Source organism: Panthera pardus, unplaced genomic scaffold (assembly GCF_024362965.1).
Source record: "Panthera pardus isolate Hobbes unplaced genomic scaffold, ASM2436296v1 HiC_scaffold_7, whole genome shotgun sequence".
Lineage (NCBI taxonomy): Eukaryota > Metazoa > Chordata > Mammalia > Carnivora > Felidae > Panthera > Panthera pardus.
Window position 1 is genome coordinate 13,701,719 of NW_026527002.1, and position 25,956 is coordinate 13,727,674.

General features: G+C 39.7%; 1 protein-coding gene across 1 annotated transcript in view; it reads left to right on the forward strand.

Annotated features, from left to right (window-relative positions):
* NKAIN3 (sodium/potassium transporting ATPase interacting 3) overlaps positions 1-25,956 on the forward strand; it is a 606,086-nt gene that overhangs the window by 562,172 nt on the left and 17,958 nt on the right. The window contains exon 5 of the mRNA XM_019421258.2: positions 6,648-6,708. Coding sequence (XP_019276803.2) covers positions 6,648-6,708 — 61 coding nt within the window. The remainder of the gene's footprint in view (positions 1-6,647; positions 6,709-25,956) is intronic.

The window sequence follows — 25,956 nt, forward strand, 5'->3', positions numbered from 1 at the left end:
TAATTCTGGATTCCTGAAGGAAAAGTATGAGCAGCTTGATTAAAAACAAATAGGTTAGGACTCACTAGGATTCACACCCTTCCCAGAGTGGTCCATATAAATAAAAAGCCGGTTCCTCCTACAACTTCTTCCCCTGAGGATCCTAAGATCTTAGACTTCTGTTCTATTGGGCACGCAAGAGAAAACAGATGGACGTGGGTGATAGTCGCACAAAAAGACCCTCCTGGGAGTCATAGAGAAAGAAATGTGTCCACACAGCACTGTGAGATGAGACTGTCCACCAGCTGCCTGTTCTTCAATCTCAAGGTTTTTTGATCACTCCCTAGAAAGGAAGGATACACCTACTGTCCAGTCCAAAATTGAGGGTGAACCATGGTAGAAAGTTCAATATCACTCCTAGGAGAGAGTCAGAAGATTCTCAAATTAATAACCCACCATAAGCTGTGTGTCTGGACATTGTGTTGTTTATCACTCTGACATGACACCGGGACATACTGAATTCCCGCTTGCTGTGAGAATTGGAGCATTGCTATACTTCATGAAAACCACTATGTCTCTTCAGTCAAATGGCTGAGAAATTCTTACTCCTTCATATTTATTTCTCCTCTTCCCAGTGAAGGAAGCAACGTGCATTCAGGAATACATTAGCTACTTTCGATATACTTTAACTGTTTGGTTTCATGTAAACCCAACCAATAGTTAATTCATAAGTGAAAATAGCCTAATCTCCTTTTTCTTTCTAAATGTGTAGCTTCCATCCGTCTGTCTAAGATGGTATAATCTTGTTCTCGTGTCTATTGTGTGGCATAGACGTTATCACAGCAAAACAGAAAAGTCTATGGGACTTACCAAGTCAAGACAACAGATGCTGATGCACACAAGCAGAGTTGGCTTTTACTTTGACTGAGTGACAGGGTGACCCATGTGGGAATTTCAGGGTTGCTAATGTGCTGGAATTCTAAAATTCACCTACTTTGTTCCAGCCATACTCATTTCCCTCCCACACTTGGCTTTGAAATACAGTGCTTCTCATCATTTACTTGCTTAAAAACATTTAGTAAGTACCTTCTTTGTACAGGAAAAGTGCTAAGTTTCAGGAACGCAAAGTGAAATTGAGAAAAAGTTCTCACCTTTGTGAGAGCCTGGCAGTGGAGACAGACATGTAAATAGATAAATATGCCTGAATCAAAGAACATGGGGCTGTGCCTATGTAGTGGAAGGAGTAGATCTTCTTCCTAAAGGAACCAGGGCAGGACTCTGAGGACGTGGACTTTGCAGCAGCTGTCTCAGACGGGTCCTGCCTTCAAGGACCCACTGGGAAGATAACAAATGAACACAAAGCTTTAACACAAAGCAATACTGGGAACTGCCATTAGAGATCTAAGAACAAAGTCCTGAAACAGTTCAGACTAGAGGTGTATCCACTGGGGGGATCAAAGAAAGTGACATTTACAACAGGGCTTAAAGGATGAGAGGGTCTGTGCAAGCAGAGATGTGAGAACAGGTTAGGGGGTCACGGGCCAGTGAAGAATGGGGTGTGCTCAGGGAGTTGGAGCACAGTTCATGGCAGAGAAGAGTAGGGGAGAAGGCTTGAAAGCCAAGTTGAGGTAGGATTATAGAGGGCTTGGAAGCAGATAAAAGTGATGTGTGCTTGGCCAGGCAAATAATCTTTGTTCTTTATTTCCCCAAATTGTGAATCATGGTTTAAGGAAAAGCCCATTGTATCCAAATATGCTGTATTAATTTCCACCTTTAAAAAAGAAACTAAAACAAAAACCTCATTAACATCACATCTCTGTCCAGATCTTGTTCCTGTCTCTACTCTCCTTTTCCAAAACTCCTTGAAAGAATAGTTGACATCTTATTTTCTCTTGAACCCATTCTGGCCACATTTTTGCCCCCATCCTCTACCAGAACAACTTCATCAAGGTCACCCATGTGCTCTACACTGCCCAGCCCAGTCGTCAAGGCTCAGTACTCATTGTCCTTGACCTGCCAGAGACCTTTGACACAGTTGATTGCCCTTGCTTTCTTATATCACTGTACCTCTCTAGTCAGACCTTTTCAGTCTCTTCCTGGTTTCTTGACTTCTCTCTAAACCCTAAATGTCATAATGTTCCAGAACTTCATCCTTTGACTCCCTTCTCTAACTTCGCTCATTTCCTTAGCATTCTGATCCAATCATATAGCTTTAATTTCTTTATTTGTTTTTGAGAGACAGAGAGAGAGTGTGAGCGGGACAGGGGGAGGAGGGTGGGGCAGAGAGAGAGGAAGACACAGAATCCAAAGTAGGCTGCAGCCTCTGAGCAGTCAGCACAGAGCCTGACACGGGACTTGAACCTACGAACCGTGAGATCATGACCTGAACCAAAGTCGAAGGATTAACCGACTGAGCCAACCAGGCACCCCCATGTAGCTTCAAATACCGTCTATAGATATACCGATAACCTCCAAATTTATAATCAGTCTTTCCCTGAGCAACTTCTCAGGACTGTGTTTTCAGCAAGCAACCTTAAGGAATGAGGTAACTTCTCCCCCATCACACCCCAACAAAGAGTAGGCTTGCTTCCCACTGCTGTAAAAGTAGCTCAATATTCCTCTCCTGTAACACAACCCACTGTGTGTGCAGGAGTCCATCATGGCCCAAGGAGAATGTGGCAGAGATATGAAGCTCACGCTGGCTGCTGAGCTATGAGTAATGAAGTCCTTTATCTCTAACCCAGCATCCATGAAACAGTAACAGGCTAACTCGTTAGCTTCTAGAGTAAAATCCCAAACCCTGCAGTTCTTGACATTAGGTATCTATGCTTTCTTTTATATGTAACTTAACATCTTAACCCAAATAAAAAATTAAATTATAGAAGGTTTCAAATTACACATAGAACTTGAAAATGTTCAGTTTAATGACTTTCATAAGGATAAAGCTCTACACAGAGTGAAGTGTGTCAGCCTCTGCCTGCTTCCTGCAGGTGGCTTTGGCCAAGACCTTTATAGAGTCATTTTGGATTTGAGGGAAAAAATCAACCAACGAAGAACATTTTAGAGCCTAGTGCTAAATAGAGACACTTCTGTCATTCCTTAAGGAATCTCTTAAACATTAATGCTTAAATGTTAGTGTAAATGCTGGGATATCTAGGAAAGTCGTTGGGGAATTCTTTTTGTTTAAGGATCCTTTTGGCTTCCTTCAAACCCCACTGATTCTTTCACCCTAAGTAAGGCAGGGCCTGTACAAATTCTTCTGAGTTTCTTAGATGAGCTTTTCTCATCCATTTGTTGCACCTAAAAGTGATCCCTTAAGACACTCATGCTTTTAGAAATGCCTCATTTCTTTGATTTATCCTAAGATTCACAACTAGCAGGACTCACAGCCAGTGGCTGTCATCCTAGTTTCTACATATGTGAAATCTAATCCTGCCAATCCTTATACAAGGCCTGCAGGGCAAAAGAAATCAATCGCATATACAAATCCTACTTGCAAAAACTAATCAATCCCTTATACAAGAAGTGGTGTCGGAATCTAGTCTTCCACCATTTGCATTTATGCACTATACCAAAAAAATGGACTTTATGCAGTCAGAATTTACAATACATTGGAGAAAATCATTTAAATGTTATAACTTTGGAGATGGATAACTTAATGGAAAAGAAGAAAGTGTCTTTAAAATGACTGAGTCCTTCAAAACTTTATTAAAAGCAGACAATCGGGACAATCTTGGTGTTATTTACTTTGTGTATCTTTGCTGTTGGCAAGAATGCATGTTATTCTATTTCTTGGAGATAAGCAGAAAACCACAGGGACTATTTCAAATCATATTCTGGGAAACCAAGAACTACACAACACTCAGCCATCAACAAATTGGTGATTAACATGATGTCTAGACAGGTTCTCATGAGAATAATATTATTAATTAAGCAGCAGTTTGGTTAATCACGATAGCAAAAGTAATTTTTGGAATAAATATTTTATTAGTGTGCCCATCAATAAAGCAAAAGTAAAAGGATATATGCTAATTAATTCATCTGTTGTAATATTGAGATTAAGGCTGGCAATTTCTGCTTGAGGGCCTGGAGAATGAGCTAATATTCTAGTATGGCACGTCTTTATCTTACTGTTTCCAGCTAATGGTACTGTATATTTCAATTACCTAGCCCAAATTCCTTTCTTGTCATCTATCAAGATATTTTTAAGGCCCATTAGTGAAGAATTGAATTTGACAAATTTTCTGTTGCTATACATTTATCTTTTTTTTTTTAAACTGGGTGTTCTCCCATTTCATCAGTAACAAAAACTTCACTGAATGAGGAAAGATAGTGAGCTGTAACTAGAATTAAGACCCTGATCTTACTTTCCATCAGTCAAAAGACTCATTTGGAAAAGAAATAAACATACTGGCCAGTTTTCTTCAGTACACAGACAATGAATCTTTTCAGAAAACATAGCTAACCCAATATTTTTAGCATAATCCATAGCCCTAAAACTACAGGGAATAAATATAAGCTAATAAAACTTCTGTAAAAAAAGTATTTCTGGAAAAAAATTATTCGGATGAGCTTGCTGTCTTTTGTCTTAATAAAAGAACATCTATGGGACCTTCCAGGTTGGTGAACACTTGGGGATTTGGGGAGAGTGGTGCCCTTGAGGAACAGGGAAGCTCTACACTTTACCCCCTACCTTGCCCCATGCATCTCTTCCATCTGGCTATCCCAGAGTTAAATCCTTTTATAATAAACTAGAAATCTAGCAGATGGCCTCAAGCTATAAAAGGACCTAAAGAATACCTTTAGTGCAGTCAAGGTGATGTGTGAAAACTCAAAGGGAGTGTCAGAAACCCTACAGGAGGTCTACAACAGTGACTGGGATAATCATGAGAAACCAATGACCACTGTAGGAAGTGGTGATCTCCTTCATAGGTAAGACTATGAAGAGAAAAGAGCTGAACAGACTTTGAGGACTATGGAATACTATGGAGCCCAGTTCAGTGAGATGAAGGAAAGAATCGCCAAGTGGGTTGGAAACTCATGGACTGTGACAGTGCCCAGCGCCACTTGGAGGCATGCAGAATACAGAAAAGACAGATGAGGTTAGTGTGGCCAAGGCTGAGGAAGAGTTCATCAAAGGCCAGATTGTGTCTAAAGATCTGAACCAAGAATTACTAAAGGAGTTGCCTATTCTCCACAATAGTCTTACTGGCTGTTAAATGACCATCTTCCAAAACATTTCCAAGTTGAGGCATGTCTTCCACAGGGAGATGAGCAAACTCAACCACAATTTCTATGAGGTGATGAGCAAACTGGAGAAGCAACTTTCCAATAGTCTTGTTGATGAAAGAACCATCAAGCGGCAACAGATGCTGTTTGGTCATCTCTCCCTTGGTTCGAACCTCTGTGTTTCGAGCCTTCTGACCTCACCGCTTCCTCTGCATTTTCCTGAAAGAGTGAGAGGAAATCCATCTCAGCAAGTGAGGAAAAGCTAAAACCTGATCCTGCCAAGTCTGAAGGTGAATTCCTAGTTCAGGTTCCTAATCTACAGGGTAGTCACAAACACCAGATGGATTGTTCTCTGCATTGGGAATTTCAGCCTTTGATACTGGGACTATCAGAGAAGTTTCCTTTCCAAATGTTATCTTATAAAGGGAGGAGAGGACAGACTTTAACAACAGAGAGAAAAGTAAGAAGGCAGACTATATAACCACTATTGAGGTATCTATTTTTCAGCAAAGTACTTAGGGTAATTTTAGACTAGACTAGCTGCATTGACAATTTTGCCCTTCAGGAATTGCGGTGTCTCTGGCTCCATAAAATAAAAATTGCCTTCTCAGTATAGTAAGTACAGATAACAATATGAAAAACTAGAAAGCCTGTGCTCTAGCACCTGAATTTATTTAACCACTAGTATCCAAGTGTAAACTATCTCTTTGGTGTCATTATATGATTAATGAACTAAAAGTTAATGCATTTTCTGATGATATAATTAACAAAACAATTTAGTATTTAAATAGAATTATATTCTCAGAGCATTTCAAACAACTAAGTAGATGATTGGTATTTAATTTACAATTAGCATATTTTGATTCCTTTTATGGCATTAAATATTAAAATAGTTGTAGTAATAATGAGTATTGCTACAAATTGCCCTTTAAGTAGTCAAATTTAAAACTATATGTTCTGAATAATCTGTGGTGATTTTAAAATATAAGGACTATAAATCCCAAATCAAAATCCAAGTGAAATGTCTAAAAACATTTTCCCATTTTTGTGTTCTGTTTTAAAAAGCCATTGCAACTGAGTAGAAATGGCAAAACTCTTTAAAAATCACAGCTATTGGGGTGCCTGGGTGGCTCAGTCAGTTAAGCATCTGACTTCAGCTCAGGTCATGATCTCGCAGTTCATGGGTTCGAGCCCTGTGTCGGGCTCTGTGCTGACAGCTTGGAGCCTGGAGCCTGCTTCAGATTCTGTCTCTCCCTAGTTCAAAAATGAATAAACATTTAAAAAATTAAACCACAGCTATTATTTAAAATCAAGATTTCTTCCTATTACAGACTCATTGACATTCTTACTATGCATTCTTTATTGGATTATATAGGCTCTTCAATTCTGGACATTTAGCATAGATTCTTAAAGGTTTTTCTTTTTCTTCTCTTTTGCAGTTGGTTGGTTTTGTGTATGCCTGTTATGTGATCAGTATTTTCATGGAAGAAGAGGACACCTGTAAGTACTATGATAGCTACCTTTGGGTTTACTTTGGATGAGATATAGCTTCCCAAGCAAATCATTACAGGGCTATGAAAGCTTTTGTATTTGGAATTTAAAGTGACCGAATGCAGAATGGTAAAATTATAATCAAGTGTTTGCAAACTGAACTGCACGCAAATAAGGTGGCATAGGTATTGAAACCCTCAAATCAAGCTGTGTATGAGGATGCCCAGAGGCTGTAAGCCTACAGATGGCTGTCGGATCATGTCTTAGCAAGTTTTCTTCAGAGATTTAAAGATAATGTTGAATAGAAAACCGGGGATCGTTTTATCCATTGTCAATTGTAAGTATGCTAGCTGCAGAATTTTGAAATCTGACTAATACCAATAACATGAAAACAGTACATTCCAGCAAGAAGTATGTGAACACAAATTTTATAAAGTGCTCCACAGAAACTAAAAATGACAACCTTCAAGGTGAGATGTGAAAAAAACACCCCAAATTTAAAGAAGCGATGCTGAAAAATAACTAACGGGATGCTAAAATGCTAAGGAGTCGTGTTTCAGCAGAATACCACCAAAAAAGTAAACGACGTATATGACCTGAAGTTATGTAGGTGAAGATTTAGCCACATATGCCAACACTGGCCTTTATCGAGTGCCTGCTAATGTAAGGCAATTCTTGGCAGAACTGTTATGATCTCATGCAACACTAAAGAAAATTTTAGTTCATTCTTTAAAATAAATCATTATTAGATAACCAAATCACACCCACCCATCTCAATGATTCAGTTATATCATCATAGTTAAACTCCCTGGGTTATAAACTTGACCCTTTAAAAAAATGAGGATAAGTGTCCAGCTCACCGTGATAACTTCTTTCTAGAACACAACTCCGAAGGGGTCTGATGAATGCTTCCCACCAAATAGATGCGGTCACAGTATACAAACTGGAATCCAGTTGACAATGAGGATTTATTTACCCAACTGGAAAAAAATATTAGACCCTGAGATTAAACTCTCAGGTAGTGAAAATGTGTGAACATACTACATCGTATCTTTTATGCTGGCTTAGAGATTTTATTCTAAACAAGAGATAAACCAGAAAGTTTCTGACATTTCAAAAGTGCCGTTGTAATGACAACACTTCCCACGATGAGGTTACCTTCGGAAAGTGTATTTTCAGGAGTCCCATTGGTAGCTCCACAGTCTGACAAAGTTAATGCACAGAAAATCGGCAGCATGCCTCCAACTCACAGCTTCACCTCCAAGAGACAGGCTTCACCTCCAAAAACAACTGGCCCGGCATGAACAGTTTTAACGGCAGTTGAGACCTCAAGGAAATTATTAGAATAAATACTTCAAAAAAAAACTTCAAAACATGATACACTGACCGATAAATCGCAGCTGAATCCTTTATAAAGTATGTTCAAGTAGATATCAAAGCCCCTGTTTCTTGTCCTCCTTGCTGAGCTGTTTGGAGGCCCTCGAATGATGCTAATGTTCCAGTCTACCTTATTGTGTGAGAAAAGGTGGATTAATCAATAGTCTTTTATCTATTAGAATAAGTACATAAAGGACTTTTCCTTGAGGCGTGTGATTTTAAGCAAAACTTGGAAATACAAAATGACATGCAAAAGAAAAGGCTCATCTAAATTGGGTAAACGATTTTGACCTTCTATCAGCCTCTTTTAGAGTAATAATGGACTGTATTGCTACTGGCAGATATTGTAGTTCCATTGACTTTGGTGTCTTTCATTAGCGTAAGTTTCTCTATAGAAATCTCTGATTCAGCTATTTTAATGCCCATCAAACTGGCATTCGAGCAGCTGCTACAAGCCTATTCTATTAATGGTTTAATTCTAGTGTTTATTAGGAGGGCCATACATTAAGTTATCGAGAGACATCTGGATATAGTAGTTGTATCTAGTATATAGTGTTACCATCAATTCAAACAAAATTTAGAGCCAGAAAAAGTCTTGGGTGCTCAACACAAAATAAATATGCCCTAAACTGACTTGACATGATGATCTGCTGGAAGAAAGATGACAGGGAAAAGCAATCACAAACCTTTTAGGCTGATAGTTCTCAAGTGAGTGTAATTTTGCATTTTTTATTGAAAGAAGTAGAAATCAAAAGTGCAGTTGTAATTAAATTGTCCCGGAGTCTTCAAGGCAGATGTGAACAAAAAGAAATGTCTGGAAACCAATCGCAATGATCTCATAGACTAGCACAATTTGTGCCAACACTTAGCTTTTAGGTGCAGTAATGAACTGCCCTTTGGATATGACATTACCAACCCACAGTCAAAAAGATGTGTCTTTTGATTTGTTTTTCCAAAATCTAAACATACAGTGAAAAAAAACCAATATTGGTAGCTTTCCAATCTGTCTAAGTATACTTCTGGAAAGCTTATTCTGAAAGGTGACTGCAAATATATAATGTAATGTCACAGTATTTTGGCAGACAATGTATCATTTATCATTTCAATTCCTATTCTAACTAATGAAAATTTCTGCATTATTCAGAATGCAAAGTTAATCTTTGTTCTTGGACTGAAAGCTGTCAGCCAGCCTTAAAAATTAATAACAGCTACCCACTTCTCTCCCCTGCACTGCCTAAGTGTTTCTATGGGACTAACATTTCAGCTGATGGACATTTCTGAAGGGTAATAAATGCTTGCGGAAACATTTATTTCCAGCCACCCATCTTCTTAGTTACCTCTCGGCCTCTTCTGCTAACTCTATCTCCTATAAGGACTCTGATTGCAGGTCAAAGACAATGAAATAAAAAGCTTGAAAAAGGAAGAATGTTGCTTGATGGGGTCAGAACTTCCCATCATTCATTCCAATGAAAAAGCCCATTTATATCTCTCGTCTCATTTTTATTTCTTTTTTGTAATATCTATCAATCTCCATGAACACTTTTGTGAGACCAGGATATTTGGAATCCGTAATCATAAAAACCTGTCGACATCTTGTTTGTGAATCATCTACTGCTGAAAATGAACTTGTAGGCTTGTTACTATCTTGTCACACTTGTGAAAAAGAATGTTTCTAATTTGGGAAAGTGTGGAGGCGAGGCAAAAGATGCTGAAAAATAGTATTAACTTGTATAAATATTACCAGACTTCTTCAGAGGATCTGTTGCTAGCATGACTGCTTCTGATATTAGGTTTCAAATTGCGACTAGGACGTCTGTTTGGTCTCACAAAGGCCAGTCTGGGTTGTATAGTTGAATAGTGGGAGAAAAGTATATCGAAAACCCTAAGAGTTAGTTTTTGAAAAGGAAATGAATCCCCCCAGATGCAGGTTCAATAATTTACACTGAAAAGCTCAAAATAACTCTTTATACTACCATTTGACCCTTCATAGTATACTTTTGGGGAACTGTTCATTGGAAGGAAACATGACTCTTGGAACACATTCTATATCTCTACTGTCCTTGAGGCTTCCTACAGGCTAGTGTTCATATATTTGCCTGTCTGCCCATAAATTCCTTTTCAGAGGATGGTGATATTAGCATAGCAATGATGTGAATTGGAAATAAATAACCCTGTCTACCTTCAAAATAGTCAATTATCAGCAAAATTAGTTTCTTTGGTAATAGCAGAAGAATTGCAATTTGGGACAAGCAAACTATAGGGAACCGCAGACAAGTCCAAAGAGACAAAGGGAAAGCCGGCCGTTATTAGGTTATAGGAGGAAATTAGGGAGGATTGTTTTAAACAAGCGTTCATCAGAAAAGAACAAAGAAAGAGCATTTCTCATTGGCTATGAGTGGTGGTTAGTGAGTTGTTGCTGGGGCAGGGAGGATTTTCCTTCTTTTTCTTAAAAGTGGAAGATGAAATTCCTATGTGAAAATGTCCTCCCTATCAAGATAATTCTTATCTTCCTTCTTCCTGCTGGTTAGAAGCCTGGTATGTGCATGAGAGCTCCCCCTTCAGGGCTTCCCAGCTCCATTTTAAATGAGGTTTCCTTTATTTTCACAACCCCTTTCTTCCCCTAAGAATTTACTGAAGAAGCTAATGGGAGGGCAGTTGAATAGTTTGAATGTTAATCTCTCAGTGTCCCTTCATGGCTTTGTAATGTTTGCAGAAGCCTTAGAGAAGGAGAGTGACCCAAAGTTCAGGCACCCACCGGGAAGAAGAGAAAGCAGCAGAGGCCGGGAGGATCCTCAGAATAGAAAACTGACCATTGTCTTGTGAGCCTTGCAATATATATACATTTGAGGTGGAGGGGCAGGAGAATTTGGTGAGTCCAAGAGAGAGACTCAGGAATGATCCTGTAGTCATGACCAGCATTTCAAAGGAGTCAGAGCATTTGTCCAATAAGCCATCAAGAATCTAGTGGTGCTCAGAGAGGATAAATTTCTTTTGGTAACTATCAGGTGAGTTGTATCTAACTAACCTCACCACAAGTTTAGATTTTGAGTCTGAAGTAATTCCCCTAATTTGATGAGAAGACTTTGTTAAATAGCTACAAAATAACTGGCTAATCTTTGTACTAGAATAGACGATCTATGAGGTCAGGATTTTTATTTTATTCTTTGATTTAATCCTAGAGCCTAGAAAATGCTTTGCACATAGCATCCGATAATGAAAAAATAGCCGAATTTATATTGGTAAATTCTCTTGGCCAAGCAACTCATTTTTTAAGATGGATTTCAAAACCCAAGATTCTCAAATTTGATAAAATGATACTGCCTTACACTTAGAATGCCTGATGCCTTTACAAATATTTATGTTTGGCAAATGATGGTCCTGCATCTCTTTAACAAAATTGGATGGATTTTTAGTACTTTTGAAGGTCAAGATCCAAGGAGGTGGATTAAACCTCCATTATACCACATCAGTGTAAGAGCTTGGGTTCGTCAGTTCCTGGACAAGATATCACGGGGGGGAACAGGGGCTTGGAAGGTAGAGATGGACCCACAGAGTGAATTCAACTACAAAGTCTGGCCCAGGGAACAGACTCACTATCAAAAAGTTGGGCCCAGCAGGGTGGTGACCTCAGCCAGCACTACACGTGGGAAGGGCAAGTGGCATGGAATGAGATCCTAGCTACAATGCTGTGGTTCAGAGACAGAATTCCAGTCCTTGGGTAGGTTATGAAGACTGTCTCTCTCTGTAATGACTCAGTGGTGAGAATCCTTTCACAATGTATACATGTATCAAGTCACCATGTTGAAGATTTAAATATATCACAATTTTATTAGTCAACTATACCTCAATAAAGTCAGAAAAAAACACAGTATCTCTCAAGAAGAATATCATAAACACCCAAATACCCAAACCAGTGAATCAAGTAGAGACTCTGCACAGGGGCAAGATAAAGAAACCTTTTTACTAGAACCAGCTCCCAAGTCAGTACTAAACTCATCATGAAGTAGAACCTAGACTGTTGCCTATTTCACTCGACCAGGACTTTTGTAATTCAGCCTAACTGGGACTAGCCACAGCCATTATTTTCTAGTCTCCTCATCTCTAGCCACATCTATTTTCCTAAATCCACCAGATTCTTTCAGGGAGGCCTCTTCCCTTTGCTGACATACTAACCTACACAAATCCTGCAAATCTCAGCTTAACTATTCTTCCCAAATTTGCCCATTTCCTTCTCACTCTCTCCAGGCTAGATGAGGGCACCTGTGGTACACTGTTAGGTGCTTGCATTGGACAGCATAATTCTCCTGTGGAGACATTTAACATAACTGGAATTTTTCAGTCATGATATCCCCAAGAGACAGCCCATTTCCTGGCATAAAGGACGCTCTAAAACAACAGATAATAAGGGAGTGTTGAATGAATAACTGTATGAACAAGTGGACTCAGAGGATGGTTGGGATTTCCATTGGCAGAGATGGGGGAGAAAGGGTTTCCTTCTCTATTCTCTAACTCCAGAGTGGTATGAATGACCACTCTTCACACAAGCTAGAAATTTGGGCATACTCCTTCACTCTTTCCTCACCTCCCACATGCAGTCAGTCATCAAATGAGACATTGTCACCTCCCTTCAAGTAACTAACAGCCCTCACATGCTTTTTGAACATTCTTCCCAAGGACACCTTCTTTCCCATGCCTCAGCGGACCCTAAGCACATCTCTGAATCTGCGTTCAACTTATTTTTTACTTAGCTGCATTCCCCACTTGTAGATGGGGATCATGGCTTACTTACCCTAGGATCCCAACACCTGGTTCGGTATCTGGAACACCACAGGAGACCGGCGTATGTTTGTCAAACGTATATTTGTTGTACACACCCCCATGTCTTTACATTATCTTTCATATGTCTTTCCTCACACCTTATGAGAATTTAAATATCTCATTCCCTGCACAATAAATAAAATTTGATTAATTCACAATGAGGTATAAATGGCTCACGCACTTATATTCCCTGAAAATTTTCATTGGCTACTTGTCAGAAAGTTGACAGCAGCAAGCAAAGAACACCTACTGCCCCAGAGGGGGTTTTAATGTCCCATGTTTCCACTTGAAACTGGATGTTAGAAATTAAATGAAGGCAGTCCTAACACTGCCAACATCTAGCTCTGTTCACATCAACAACTCAAATCATCTCTTAGGGGATCCCAAAGGCACTCTGAGCTCTGACACGACAGCTCTATGGAAGATGTCCCTGGCTCTGGGGTTGTCTCAAGTTGCAATCAGGTGCATCCCATTTTTTACATTCATTTACAAATGGAAAGTTTCGGCAGCTGTTCAAAACATCCTGATCTCTCTGCCTCAGATTAATAGTCGATGGAGTGTGAAGCATCAGCCTCACCCCTGAAAGCAAGCCTGCTGCACAAATGCCTGTCTCGCTCGGGAAGGCACAATCACATCTCCCTACATGCCTGTTTCAGACAGGTCAGAGCCTTCAGGTTCTCGCTGTTGCCCAGCAGCCTCCTGTGCGTGGCATGCCCTTAAGTTGAGAAGGAAGAATGCAGGATCTGCCATCCAGATGGTACAGAATGGAAGATTAGGGATTTGGGAACCAGATGTGATTATGAGGGAGCAGAGTAAGAAATTAAAAAAAAAAAAATCCACACCCTCATGGAACCCTGAAGTCCCAGTGAGAAAAAAATGGGCCGTAAGGATTCTACGTGGATCCTGTGCGATGGTTTTATTCTGGATTATTAGTGGGAAAGATTAGGGGCCCGGGGGGAAGAACAACTGACAGCGTTCTGACAGGGCTTCCGGTGTCTCCATTTTATTTTATTTTTAAATTCTTATTTATTTTGAGAGAGGGAGAGAGAGAGAGCACGTGCTGGTGGGACAGGGACAGAGGGAGAGAGAAAAGAATTCCAAGCAAGCTCCATGCTCAGCACAGGGCCAGACGCAGGGCTCAATCTCTGACCGAGAGATCATGACCTGAGCCCAAGTCGGATGCTTAACGGACTGAGCCACCCAGAGGGCCCCCTGTGTCTCCATTCTAATTCTAAATTCAGTATCCATGCCCCAATGCCTTTCAGTGAGAGTACATTGATCCCTCCTCTCTCTACACCTGTTCCTAAACTGCCGTGACGTTACAGAGAAGAACGTGCCCCCATCCACTGGCCCTCGTGCGACTTCACAATGTCGACGCCTGTGAGCAGGCCTGTCACTCGTTCCGAGTCAGCACCTTCTCCAGTTCCCTTAAAACTGCAGTCTTAGAGCTCCCTACCATTATTCTAGGGATGAGGAAATGAAGCCCAGAGAGATGTAATTCCCAGCACCTTGCACTCCTCTGCCCTACACCCTTGGCACTAAGACTCTGTTACAAAGAAAATGAAAGCCAGTAGGCAGGGGTCCCTACAAGTTCCTGGAGTCTCTCTCCCATCCGGACTGTCTACATTCCCCCAGGATTATCTTCTTCCCAACAGAAAAAGAGAGCTTCGTTCCCTCCCACGTATTCAGGCACCTTGCCTCACTAATTATTTTTTCTCTCTCTCTTTCTCACCCTCCCTTCCCACCCCCATCTAACTCTTTTCTTCCCTTCTCTCTGTCCAGTTTCTTCCTCCCACTGGACCTTGTTCCTCAGTTTATGAATAAAGTCACATAATTAAAATAAAAAACAAAACAGAAATTACCCTGACCCCCCACCCGGTATATACAGCTAGCTTTCCCATCTCTCATGCTTCTTCCCTCCATGTTCAGACTTTTCTACAAAGTAGTCCCGACTTATAGTGTTCACTCTCTCACCTGCTATTCACCGTCAGACTGCTGCTGTCAGGCCTTCTGTCCTCCATTATTACTGAAAACGCTCACTCAGAGGCCAGCAATGACCTCTTAATTGTCAAATTCACTTAGATCTCATCACGCTTCATTATAATTAATGGCTTTGGTCACTGTTGACTGCTCCCTCCGTGAAAATTTTCTCTTCTAGCTTTCCTGTCTCTTGAGTTTTGCCAGGCAATCCCATCCTTTGAACAGCACTTACTTTACCAATTAAAAATTATTTTGAATATCGTTACGCAAATTAAGCACACTGCCAACACAGATACAGGTAACAAATTTTGAGTTAGTACTTACCCTGGCTAGTTTTGGAGTAATGACTTCTCATTAAATCCTTAAAATGTTAACTTGCCATCCCTAGTAAATAGCCCACTGTTAACACTGAAGCATTTTAAGTAAGATCGGACAATAAAACAGAAGCATTTTAAAGTAAGACCAAACAATAAAACAGATGTTTATCCCTTTTAGATAACAAAAGGGCACGTGATATTCTCAAGAGCTATATTCATGGACCAAATATTCAATGGAAATCTGATTTTATAATTCCTTTAAAGAAGTGTCATACAAGTAACCAACAGTAAAAGGTATATAAGGAACACTCATCTTCATGTGCTTTTACTACGTACTTTATTGACTAAGGAAAAAGTAATTTACTGTTCCTTCTGGGAGCAACATTTGGAACTGGAATCTAAGTGAGGTATTTGGGAATATTCATATAACTTGGATGCCAGCATGAAAATAAAGTAGGGGAGAAGTTAAAAGAATTTGTTTCTCCTCCTGAGTTGTATGAGGTGCAAAGGAAATTAATTCTAAATTATACCTAACCAGCCTTTTAACTTTTTCCACACTTGTTCTCATAGAAGGAAACAGGATCTCTCTCTCTCTCTCTCTCTCTCTCTCTCTTTCTCTCTGTCTCATCCGCTCTTGTGTTTGCTCTCTCTCTTTGATTGCAAGAACACAAAGTCTAGATTAGAGTTAATGGTGTATCCAGAGAACAGCTTTCTTGGCCACATATATAGTTCCATCAACTGCAAAGCTTGTAACATTTCCCAACCCTTACTCATTGAATAGCACCTTCACAAGTTTTGTCATAGCTAGATACAAGCTTGTGTGAGAAACTGGCCAGCTGCTCACTAAACCCATTTGTTGGTTTTTCTCCTGAAACAGAGCTGGACTGCATTTCCCAGCCTTCCTGCAGTTAGATGTCCCATGAAATTGAATTCTAGATCATGGAAGGTGAACAGAAGAGGTATGCCCACTTCTAGGCCTGGCCCCTAAACACCTTCTACATGTGGTTCTCCATGCTCTTTCCCTTTCTACCTATTAGCTACAGAGAAGCACAGAAGCTTTGGAAGCCACATGTTTAAAATGGTGCCGTTACAGTGTTGAAGGCACCTGGGTCACCAAGTCATTGCTTGGAGGAGAGTTGACCAAGCAGGTTGAGGACAGGGTGATAAGTGCCTTTGAGGCATGAGGCACTGAGAAGCACCCAAGAGGGTATGATCAGGAAAGGGTTCCCAGAGGTGGAGACCCTGAAGTAGAAACAGGCAGGAATTCTGCCACCAAACGGGGTGTAGAACAATTTGTGTATTCTACAAAGTGCCGGTGGCTCCTATGTGCCTGGGAAGGTCTCCTGGAGGAGATAGCACTGAAGGAGAAGGAGAAGATAAAGGATATGGATAAGAAGGAACCTGTGAGGTGAGTGGCCAGGAGAAGAACATTCCTGGCAGGTGGAGTAACAAATGCATAGGGAGTCACTTCCTAGAAGAGGCCTCTGACCAAAACAAAGGCCTTGACTTCAGGCCTAGCTTCATATTGGATGTTCTGGAAGGTCAAAAGGCAATCAGGACTTCCCTGGCCTGCTGACTGTCAAAAGACTAGTGAATTAAAAGGCAGATCGTATCAGGGACTTAGTTTTAAACCCTGCATCGAGAGGGAAGGCTATGTGGAAATGATGAAAACCATACCATTTTTTTTTTTTTTTTACATGTTGGGAGCAAAAATAACACACAGCTTGGACTTAAGTTTTGTTTTCTTTTCTTTTATTCTATATTTGCCTCATTTTCTGTTTATTCACCTACATGTTTATTTGGAAAAGTAAATTAAATCTGGGTGGGGTTTTTTTTGTTATTTAAGGAAAACAAAGGTGTCATACTGACTTTTCTTTTTTTGACACAACAAAGATGCAAGAAAACAGGTGAAAGCCAAAGTTTCCTTAGTATTTTGTCACTGTACGTTTCCTGATGTCCATGAGGGAAGATTTTCAGCAAATTCTATTTATATTGATTCAGGGTTTAAAATCACTGTGCTATTTATTAGAGTGGCAACGTTTTTAAAACCTGGGTTTTCTTAAGTTCTAAAGGCTACATAGAACTTTCACTATTTATAAACCTACTGAATTTTGATAATGCCTTTTGGGGAAATTATTTTTATTTTTATAGTGGTAAAATACATAATATAAAATGAACCATTTGAACATCTTTAAGTGTACAATTAAGAGGCATCAAATACATTCACAATGTTATATAACCATCACCAATATCGATTTCCAGAACTTTTTCATTGTATCAAGAGGAGCTGTGTCCCCATAAATAATAACTCTTCATCTCCCTTTCCCCCCAGCCTCTGATAACCTCTCTTCTGGCTCTATGTATTTACCTATTTACTTTCTGTCTCTTTGTATTTACCTAGTCTAGGTACCTCATATACATAGAATCTTACGGTATTTGTTCTTTTGTGTCTGACTTATTTCATTTACCACGTTTTCAAGGTCTATCCTTATCGTAACATGTATCAGAATTTCATTTTTGTGTAAGGCTAAATAATATTCCATTGGACTTCAATTACTACTTGATCTACTTATATTTAGTAGTCTAAATTCCTTTAAATGATTTGTTCCATATACAATTTGAACTAAAGCCCTTTACATATTAAACCTGCATTCATGAATCCATTGTAATTATCATTCTTTTTTGTAATTATCATTCTTTGGAAGTCCTTCAGATATTCATCCTGATAAACAAAACACTCACTAGTTTTTAAAATATTCCAGCAAATCTATAAATCTAATAAAATAAGCTTATGCATATATTGAATCTCAAATTTTCTTCATTATTACACAAATTTTTGTAGCAAAGTGGATGGAACTGGAGAGTGTTATGCTAAGTGAAATAAGTCAGGCAGAGAAAGACAGATACCATATGTTTTCAGTCATATGTGGATCCTGAGAAACTCAACAGAAAACCAGGGGGGGAGTTACAGAGAGGGAAGGAGGCAAACCATAAGAGACTCTTAAATACTGAGAATAAACTGAGGGTTGGTGGGAGACGGCGAGGAGGGGAAAGTGGGTGATGGGCTTTGAGGAGAGCACCTGTTGAGATGAGCACTGGGTTTTGTATGGAAACCAATTTGACAATAAATTTCATATTAAAAAACATATATTACACAAATTTAATAAAGTTTTCCCATGTCTTTCAACCTAAAATCACAAGTGTAAAATTAATTAGCCAATTCAAAACTTGAATTTGTTTTACAGGGGGAATCTGCCAGACCTAACATGATCTGTCTGATTATGTTAAGAACCAAAGATTTTACATACCAAATAAACACCGACTATCCCAATGATTACAATATCCTAATCTATACTTCATAAAAGGGTTTTAAAACCTTGAAGTTGGCTTCTTTTCCTCTCTCTGTAGTCAGTTCCTAGTATTGGAAATGCATTTCTCCAATGAATGAGTATCTCAAACAATTTGAATTTGCTACATGCTGAGAGACTGTCAGCTGCCAAGCAGGACCGAAATTCCACTAATGGATATATTGGGCTTTTTTTTAATGTTGGTAGAACAAGAGGAGGTCTCATCCCATACCCTTTAAATGTGATTAGCTTAGCAGCCCACAACACTAGGACTCATGACATTAGATTTCAGTAGACAGAAGACTTTACTCCTATTAAGAGTCTCTTTCTGATTGGTTTTATACTCACAAATTCTTTAAACATTTTAATGTCTTTCCATATGACTCAAGAGACACTCCATGTACTTCTCCATGTACTGACATCCCATATACTTCTTCCAACCATATAACATGATAGAATTCCGTGTTCATTTTATATTCTCAGTAGGTTGCCAATCCTTGTAGACATTTAAATATTTTTTATTGGATTCTGCAATTCTCTCATATCTCTTCTTGTTCCAAGGTCACTGACCTGTCAAGATCCAAAAGTATTTATAGTACAGACTCAGCATATTATCGTTTAATTTTAAAGCTTAAATAAAGTTAAATAGCTAATTCTTTATTGATTGATTCATTCAAGAAACAGTTATTGAAAGACTTCTGTGTTAGGCCACAAGGATACATAGATAAATAAGACTTGGTTTCTTTCCTGAGAGGTTTTATATTCCAATAAGTGAGCCAGACATGTAAATAATTACAGAAGAGTCAAGTGCAGATAACGATCTGTATAAAGTGAATCACATGCACAGAAAAAAACAAGCAGAGGCTAATTGTGTCTCAGGGTACCAAGCATGGCTCAGAGCATGGGAACATGGTCTTATGTGAAGAGTATTACATCACCAGGAAGGGCACAAAGAAAATGCATTTTAAATACTGGGAAATATATGTCAAAAAAGCTTGGGACAACCATGGAATATTCAAGAAGGCCTGGGAAAAGACTGAATTACCCCAGAAGTGATAAGTGATTGGGTGTGTTCAGTTCACCAAGTGAATGGTGGGGTCGGCTTTGAGGGACCCTGGATTCTGTCTTATTTTGTATTTTGTATTTTGTGTTATGTATTTTGGCACTCATAAGGAAAACTAACATTTATAAGGCACTCTGTGGCAAATAAATTACTTTTCTCCCAGCAAGAAATGACTGGCCCAGAAGGCTACCTACTCCAAGCTGTGCGTGTGCAAACACACACACACACACACACACACCAGGAAATGAAGGAATTGATATCCTGTCACATCTGTACCTACTCAGGTCACACCAGTTGGGATTTTCTGCTGGATGATGCGGGTCAATAAATGGATTTAATCTTGGGAAGAATATGATCAGATTCAATTTTCTTTGAACAGTAATTCAAAGAAATAGAAAAGGATTTATACAAGAGATCTCAGAAGAAATGGCATTTTTTTGGATAGAGACTCCTAGGACAAGGAGAACCAGAAGTAATAATAGAAGCCATTAAAAAAAATAATACTATTCAAGGAGAAATGCCCAAAATTGTAGACACAGACAATAAAAAAGAATTCTAGACAGACATTAAAGTGAACAGGTATTTGTGACTTGATTGGCTACGTTCGTTTTTGTTTTTTTTTTTTGACGTTTATTTATTTTTGAGAGACAGAGCATGAGTGGGGGAGGGGCAGAGAGAGAGGGAGACACAGAATCTGAAGCAGGCTCCAGGCTCTGAGCTGTCAGCACAGAGCCCAATGCGGGGCTTGAACCCATGAACCCTGAGATCACGGCCTGGGCCAAAGTCGGATGCTTAACCAACTGAGCCACCCAGGCACCCCTTGATTAGCTAGATTTAGATGAGAATGACAAATACAGACTGGGGGAAAAACTGGACAACTAAGGAAAAGATTAATTACCTGGGAAAAAGTTATAACTGTTTAGACAAATTCTTAGAACTGTTTTTAGTCCTTACATTTTTGAGCATTAGTTTTCCTCTCGGCCATTCCATTCTGCTTTATTGGCCCCAAAGAGATTTTAGAAATTCATTATTCCATTAAATATTACCTACTCCTAGAAAATTTTCAAGTGGGAAGCAACTGTCAGCACTGATTATGGGAACATCTGATTCTAGAGATCTGGACCCAGGAAAACAGCAGAAGCTGGAAAGGTAGCCAAAGAAAAATAAAAAGGATGGTGTTTTCAGGATTCTGTTTTATCTTGTTTTCCCTAGAGTAAAAGGTTCCTCTGAACGAGCCCAGCAGTATAGTGACATAGAGGCCATCAGCCACCAGTGATTCTGAACAGACAGTATTTGAAAAACCACAAAAATTGAAAGGGCCTTCAGTAGAGCCAGACTGTGGTTGAAAACAGTGAGCAGCCGTTCCGTCCAATTACTGAGCTACTGATGAAGATTAACCGAAGGGGTAACAGTAACCTGTGATGGCAAAACAGAGCGCAACCTGTGTGGCTTTGAAAGAGCTGAGTAACTTTAAAAAGAATAGAAAATGTGCTATTAAACATGAAGCCTGAAGTAAGAAAGGGGGAAAAAATTATGTACTTTCTTTCAAAATATGAGAAAAACAAACTATAAAAAGTGTGTGTGTGTGTGTGTGTGTGTGTGTGTGTGTGTGTGTGTTGAGGGGGTAGGATAGTGGAAGCAGGTACGTTACGGGCATCTTTACAAAGGTGATACAACTCTTGCAACTCAGAGCGAGGAGAGAAGCTGCAGTCGTAGATGATTACTATCAAAACACCCTGTAGGGACACTGCAACCAAGTTCCCCCGTGGAAGATTCAAAGACAAAATGCTAAAGACGGTCCTTGGGATCCTTGCAGAACGACTAGAATAAGCATCTAAAGGAATAATGCCGAAAACATTAGGAACAAGTCACTTTGTGCGTTTTGCATTTTGTAGATATATTGACAAAGAATCCTATGGAGTGATTTGAAATGCCAAGAAAAAAAGAGAGCTCTCCCCCCAAGGTTTGGGCTACTGTGGGGGAAAAAGGAGCAGAGAATAAAAGCAATGCCAGTCAAAAGCCAAACAAATGGTGATGGAGGTTGTCACGTGTGTACTGGGTGGGTCCTGTGCACTGGATCTACACTCCTGGACGACTTATCACCAGCGCTGCAGAGAGGGAGAGCTACTCTCCCATGGCAGTTGACTCCACAAATTCTACTTCCGCTGAGCGTTATTTTCTTTCTTACGCCACGTCTTTATGTGAGGAAGCTTAACTTTTCCAGAATAATTTAAAAAATGCTCATAAAAGGTGGAATCTCAGGCTTCAAAGTGTGGCAGACCAACCAATTTTCCCTCCTCCAAAGTAGCTACTCTTTCTAAATATGAGAAAATCAAACTAAACTCAAAATCCAATGCAAGTTCCTCAAGGACAGACATTCTTATGGAGAATAGGGGAAAGAGAATGTAGGAATTCTCACAAATCATTGTTATCTTAAGTTACACAAAGCTTCTGGAATTTCAGAAATCAATAGTTGATGGGAATGTATCATGAGAACAAGATAAATATGCAAATAATATCCATAGCAACCTACCGTTTGCTGCATGATTTCCGCGTGCCAGCCCTCCAAGGCCGTTAGCTCATCTCGGGCAACCACACTGAGGTGGTCATTGTTTTCTAGATGCCCTGAGAATTTCCTCAACTCACTACTAATCTGTAAGAAGCAGAACTTAGGTTTGACCTAGATATTTCGAGTGCCAAAGTCCATGTGCTTTCCAACATGCAATTGTGCTTTTCTTTCCAACAAGGATAACAACTAAATTCTTCATAATTTGGTAAAGAAAGAGACATTGCTCACTCACTAGATTAAAACCAGAACATTCATATTTAAATATTGAGTGAGAATATAAATTACTTGCACACTGTGGAGAAAAATAATGGGCTAACCTATTAAAATTTAAGTGGATACAGGGAGTCATATATAATGTAACACACCCAATGATCTTGCTCCAAATCAATTGTCTGCTTTTATTTAGCACAGGACACTCAATATGCAAAATTTATCATTAAAATAACAGAATTTCAAGATCCAATTCAAATACTACAAAATTATGAAAACAAACTTCTTCTCTACCTCACCCCCAAAACGACGTGACAAAAATGTGACTTTCTTTATTATCACCAAACCAGACTTAGCGTTTCTTCCTCATGGTAGGCACGTCCAAGAAAACTCAGCCATTTCAGTGATTTCTCTGGCACATCAGACAGGAGGTCAGGGAGGGCTGTCCTCCCAGCACGGATTCTGAGGTCAAGGTTGATGTGGTGCTGCCAGATGTGAGGGGCAGGGCTGGGCATCCACTGAACTGTTCGCTGATCCCACTGTGCCAACCAGATCTCGCTCTTGGCTGTCCGCCACAGGGGAGCCTGGGACTCTAGATCAACCTCCTGAGCACAGTAACTTCTGCTTCCCTTATGTCTGCCGTATCTTCCACACAAAAGTCTCTTGTAGCCAAGCCTCACTCAGAACCATGGAGAGAGGAGACGTGAAATTCCAACTTAGAAAAATTGACGTGTTACAAATCATGACCATAATAAAACTGAGGCATTACTCTTTTGAATGTATCCCATGGAATCTAAATGGCATAGCAACTTAATGCCATAATCATCCATTTAAAAAGTACCTAAATAATTAACAGTTGGAATTTTAAGTTGTGCCAGTTTCTTTTGGAACTTGTACCGCCATTCCACTTGACCCATAGAATTCTGTCTTAATGTAATATGTTTATTCTTAATTTTTTTTCTTATTCTATCATATATCTCTACAATGAAAACTTACCTATACCTGGAAATTTTATTTTCAATGGATGTTATCTTTTTAGGAATAAAAGTTTGCAATTTGCATAGTCCAGTTATCAATCTTAACCCCAAAATTAGGCCATTTGATGGTTTGTCCTTCTTTAAGATTGTCTTAACTCATCTTGAGTCTTTGCCTTTTCATATACATTTTAGAGTCAGCATCTTCATTAAACTGCTGAAAGTTTTATTGAGTTTGCTTTGAATCCGTAGATTAATTGATCCACAGATCAAATGATATCTTTATAGCATTGACTTTTACAATCCATGAATGTTTTCTATTCTTCCATTTGTTTAAGACACCTTTAATTTCTTTCAATATGTTTTGTTGTGCTCAGTGTAAAGGACTTGCAGGTCGGTTTAGATTTAGTCCCATAAATAAAAATTTAATTTTTTCCTGTGACCAGATTTTAAGTGTCAAAGTTTGTCTTTGGATGAGGTTTTGCTTACAGTTATTGGCCACCAACATGACTGAGCAAACATAAATGTATTCATCAATATATTCATCAATATGTACAATATGTTTACATTTGCTCAGTAATGTTGATAGCCAATAATTGCAACTATAACCCTATCCAAAGAAAAACTTAAACATAAAACGAAACATTTAATGGAAGAGTACCTCTTAATGAAACGAATGGAGTGTGTTTTGGGTTTTTTTTTTTTCAACTAGTTCGTGTATTCATGGATGAGTATTAGTTACTGCTAGGATGAGATAGGCTACCTCAGGTACTTTCAATATTTGATGCTAGTGTTGTAATTATGGAAACCTTGTTTACAGGAAAAAAATATGAGAATGGAAGGAATTTAATTACAGCAGTGTCTCTCAATTCTTTTGATTCCTTTCTTCCCCAAATATTTTTGAAGGCATACCTTTTACCAGGCACCGTTTTAGGAACTGAGGATATAGCAGTGAACAAAATCAGACAAGATCAGACAAAAATTCTTATCCCATAAAGTTTAAATTGTAGTGAGGGAGTCAGACAACAAATAAGATTTTTTTTAATTGAAACATATAATACAGTATGGTAAACAGTGATAAGCACAACAGAGAAAATAAAACAGGGAAGAAAGAAGGTGGAGAAGAGTGAAATTATAGGTAAAGTGCCTGAGATATATGTTAAAAAGTACCCAGTGATCTAGTACCGAAAATTATTGTTAAAGTACTAAAATTTATTACAAGATTGTTTGAAAGCAAAAAATTAGAGCCATTGCCTTTAGTAGCTATTACTCCATCATCATGTGAAATTATAATTGTCATTTTGTTTAGTGACCTAGAGTATGATACCCTCCAGGATAGTGCACCAAGATAAGATTCCCGATGGCTGAGATAAATACCTTTCGTTGCAAAGTGGAAAGAAGACAATTATGGAGGAGGATGAGGGAACCAAGAAAACCAGAATGACCGCAGGTACTTTCTCAGGACACACACATTTTGGAACTAAGGCTCTTGGAATGACCACCGGAAACTACAGAGCGTTTGCAGAGTCCCTACATCTGCCCCAAGGCATGCTGAAGTCTACTGGTCTCTTATTGCTTCCCCTCCCCCTCCCTAGGACAAGGAGGCTGGAAGTCCTGGACATACTTGGGGATGCTTCCAGACCCTCCAGCATCTCCCCCTGACCGCTGCCAGTGTTTTCCCGACCAAGTTGCCAGCAGTGACAATGAGCTCTATCAGTTCTCCGTGCCCGTACCTGAGACAGAGGGGGGGACAAGACAGGCGAGAAGAGTCTATTATTCTACATGGCTATTTCCAGACAGGAAGAGGGAAAAATGGTGAAAAGCTCTAATCTGGACAGCACCACCTCTAACACTGAGGACTCTGCCTTCCCGGCCGGGGGCCGACTTATCCTTGAGCATCTCAGGGGTCCCGCATGCTTCCCTTTTTGAGTTAAGTGTGCTTTCTGAAAGGTTTCAAGAAATTCTGAACTTCCTGCACCCTGAAGAGAACAACAATGAATATCTACCAAGCTTGCATTTGGGTGCCATCGGTCTGTTCGAAGGGCTCTTAAGGTGCATAAAGCTGTTTGGGGCAGGGAGCAGCACAGCCCCAGCCAGCCTCTCGGCATCAACAGCGCACCCATCGAGGCACCCCCGCAGCCCCTCGATGTGCCGTGAGCAGGCCGGCCGCGGCCTGAGATTCTGCACAGCTCAACGTGCCCTCTGCAAGCTGGGGGTCTTCAGACAGGAGACGGCGGATGAGCGATGCTTCAAAGCAGCTCATGCCCTAGGAGCCCAGAGTTTCGTTGCCAGCTACCTCCGAAACAACTGGTCTTTCCTAAAAGCCCTCATTAGCCGTGGGGTGCCGCAAAATCTTATCTGTGTGAACTCACTTGGTGTCAAGCCTCTACCCTGGCTTTTCTCTCATGAATTCATATCGCAGAACAAGTAAACCACAATTCAAGAGCCCCAGATATTTGTATTTTTTAAGGCCTTAAATGCTCCCTTACGACTTGTAAAATCGTACTTGTAAAATTAATGCTTATTAGAACAGTCTAGGGACTGACTCTAGGGCTGGGTGGGTTTAGCGTCCCACTTCAACTCAGGCCATGCTCTCCTGGTT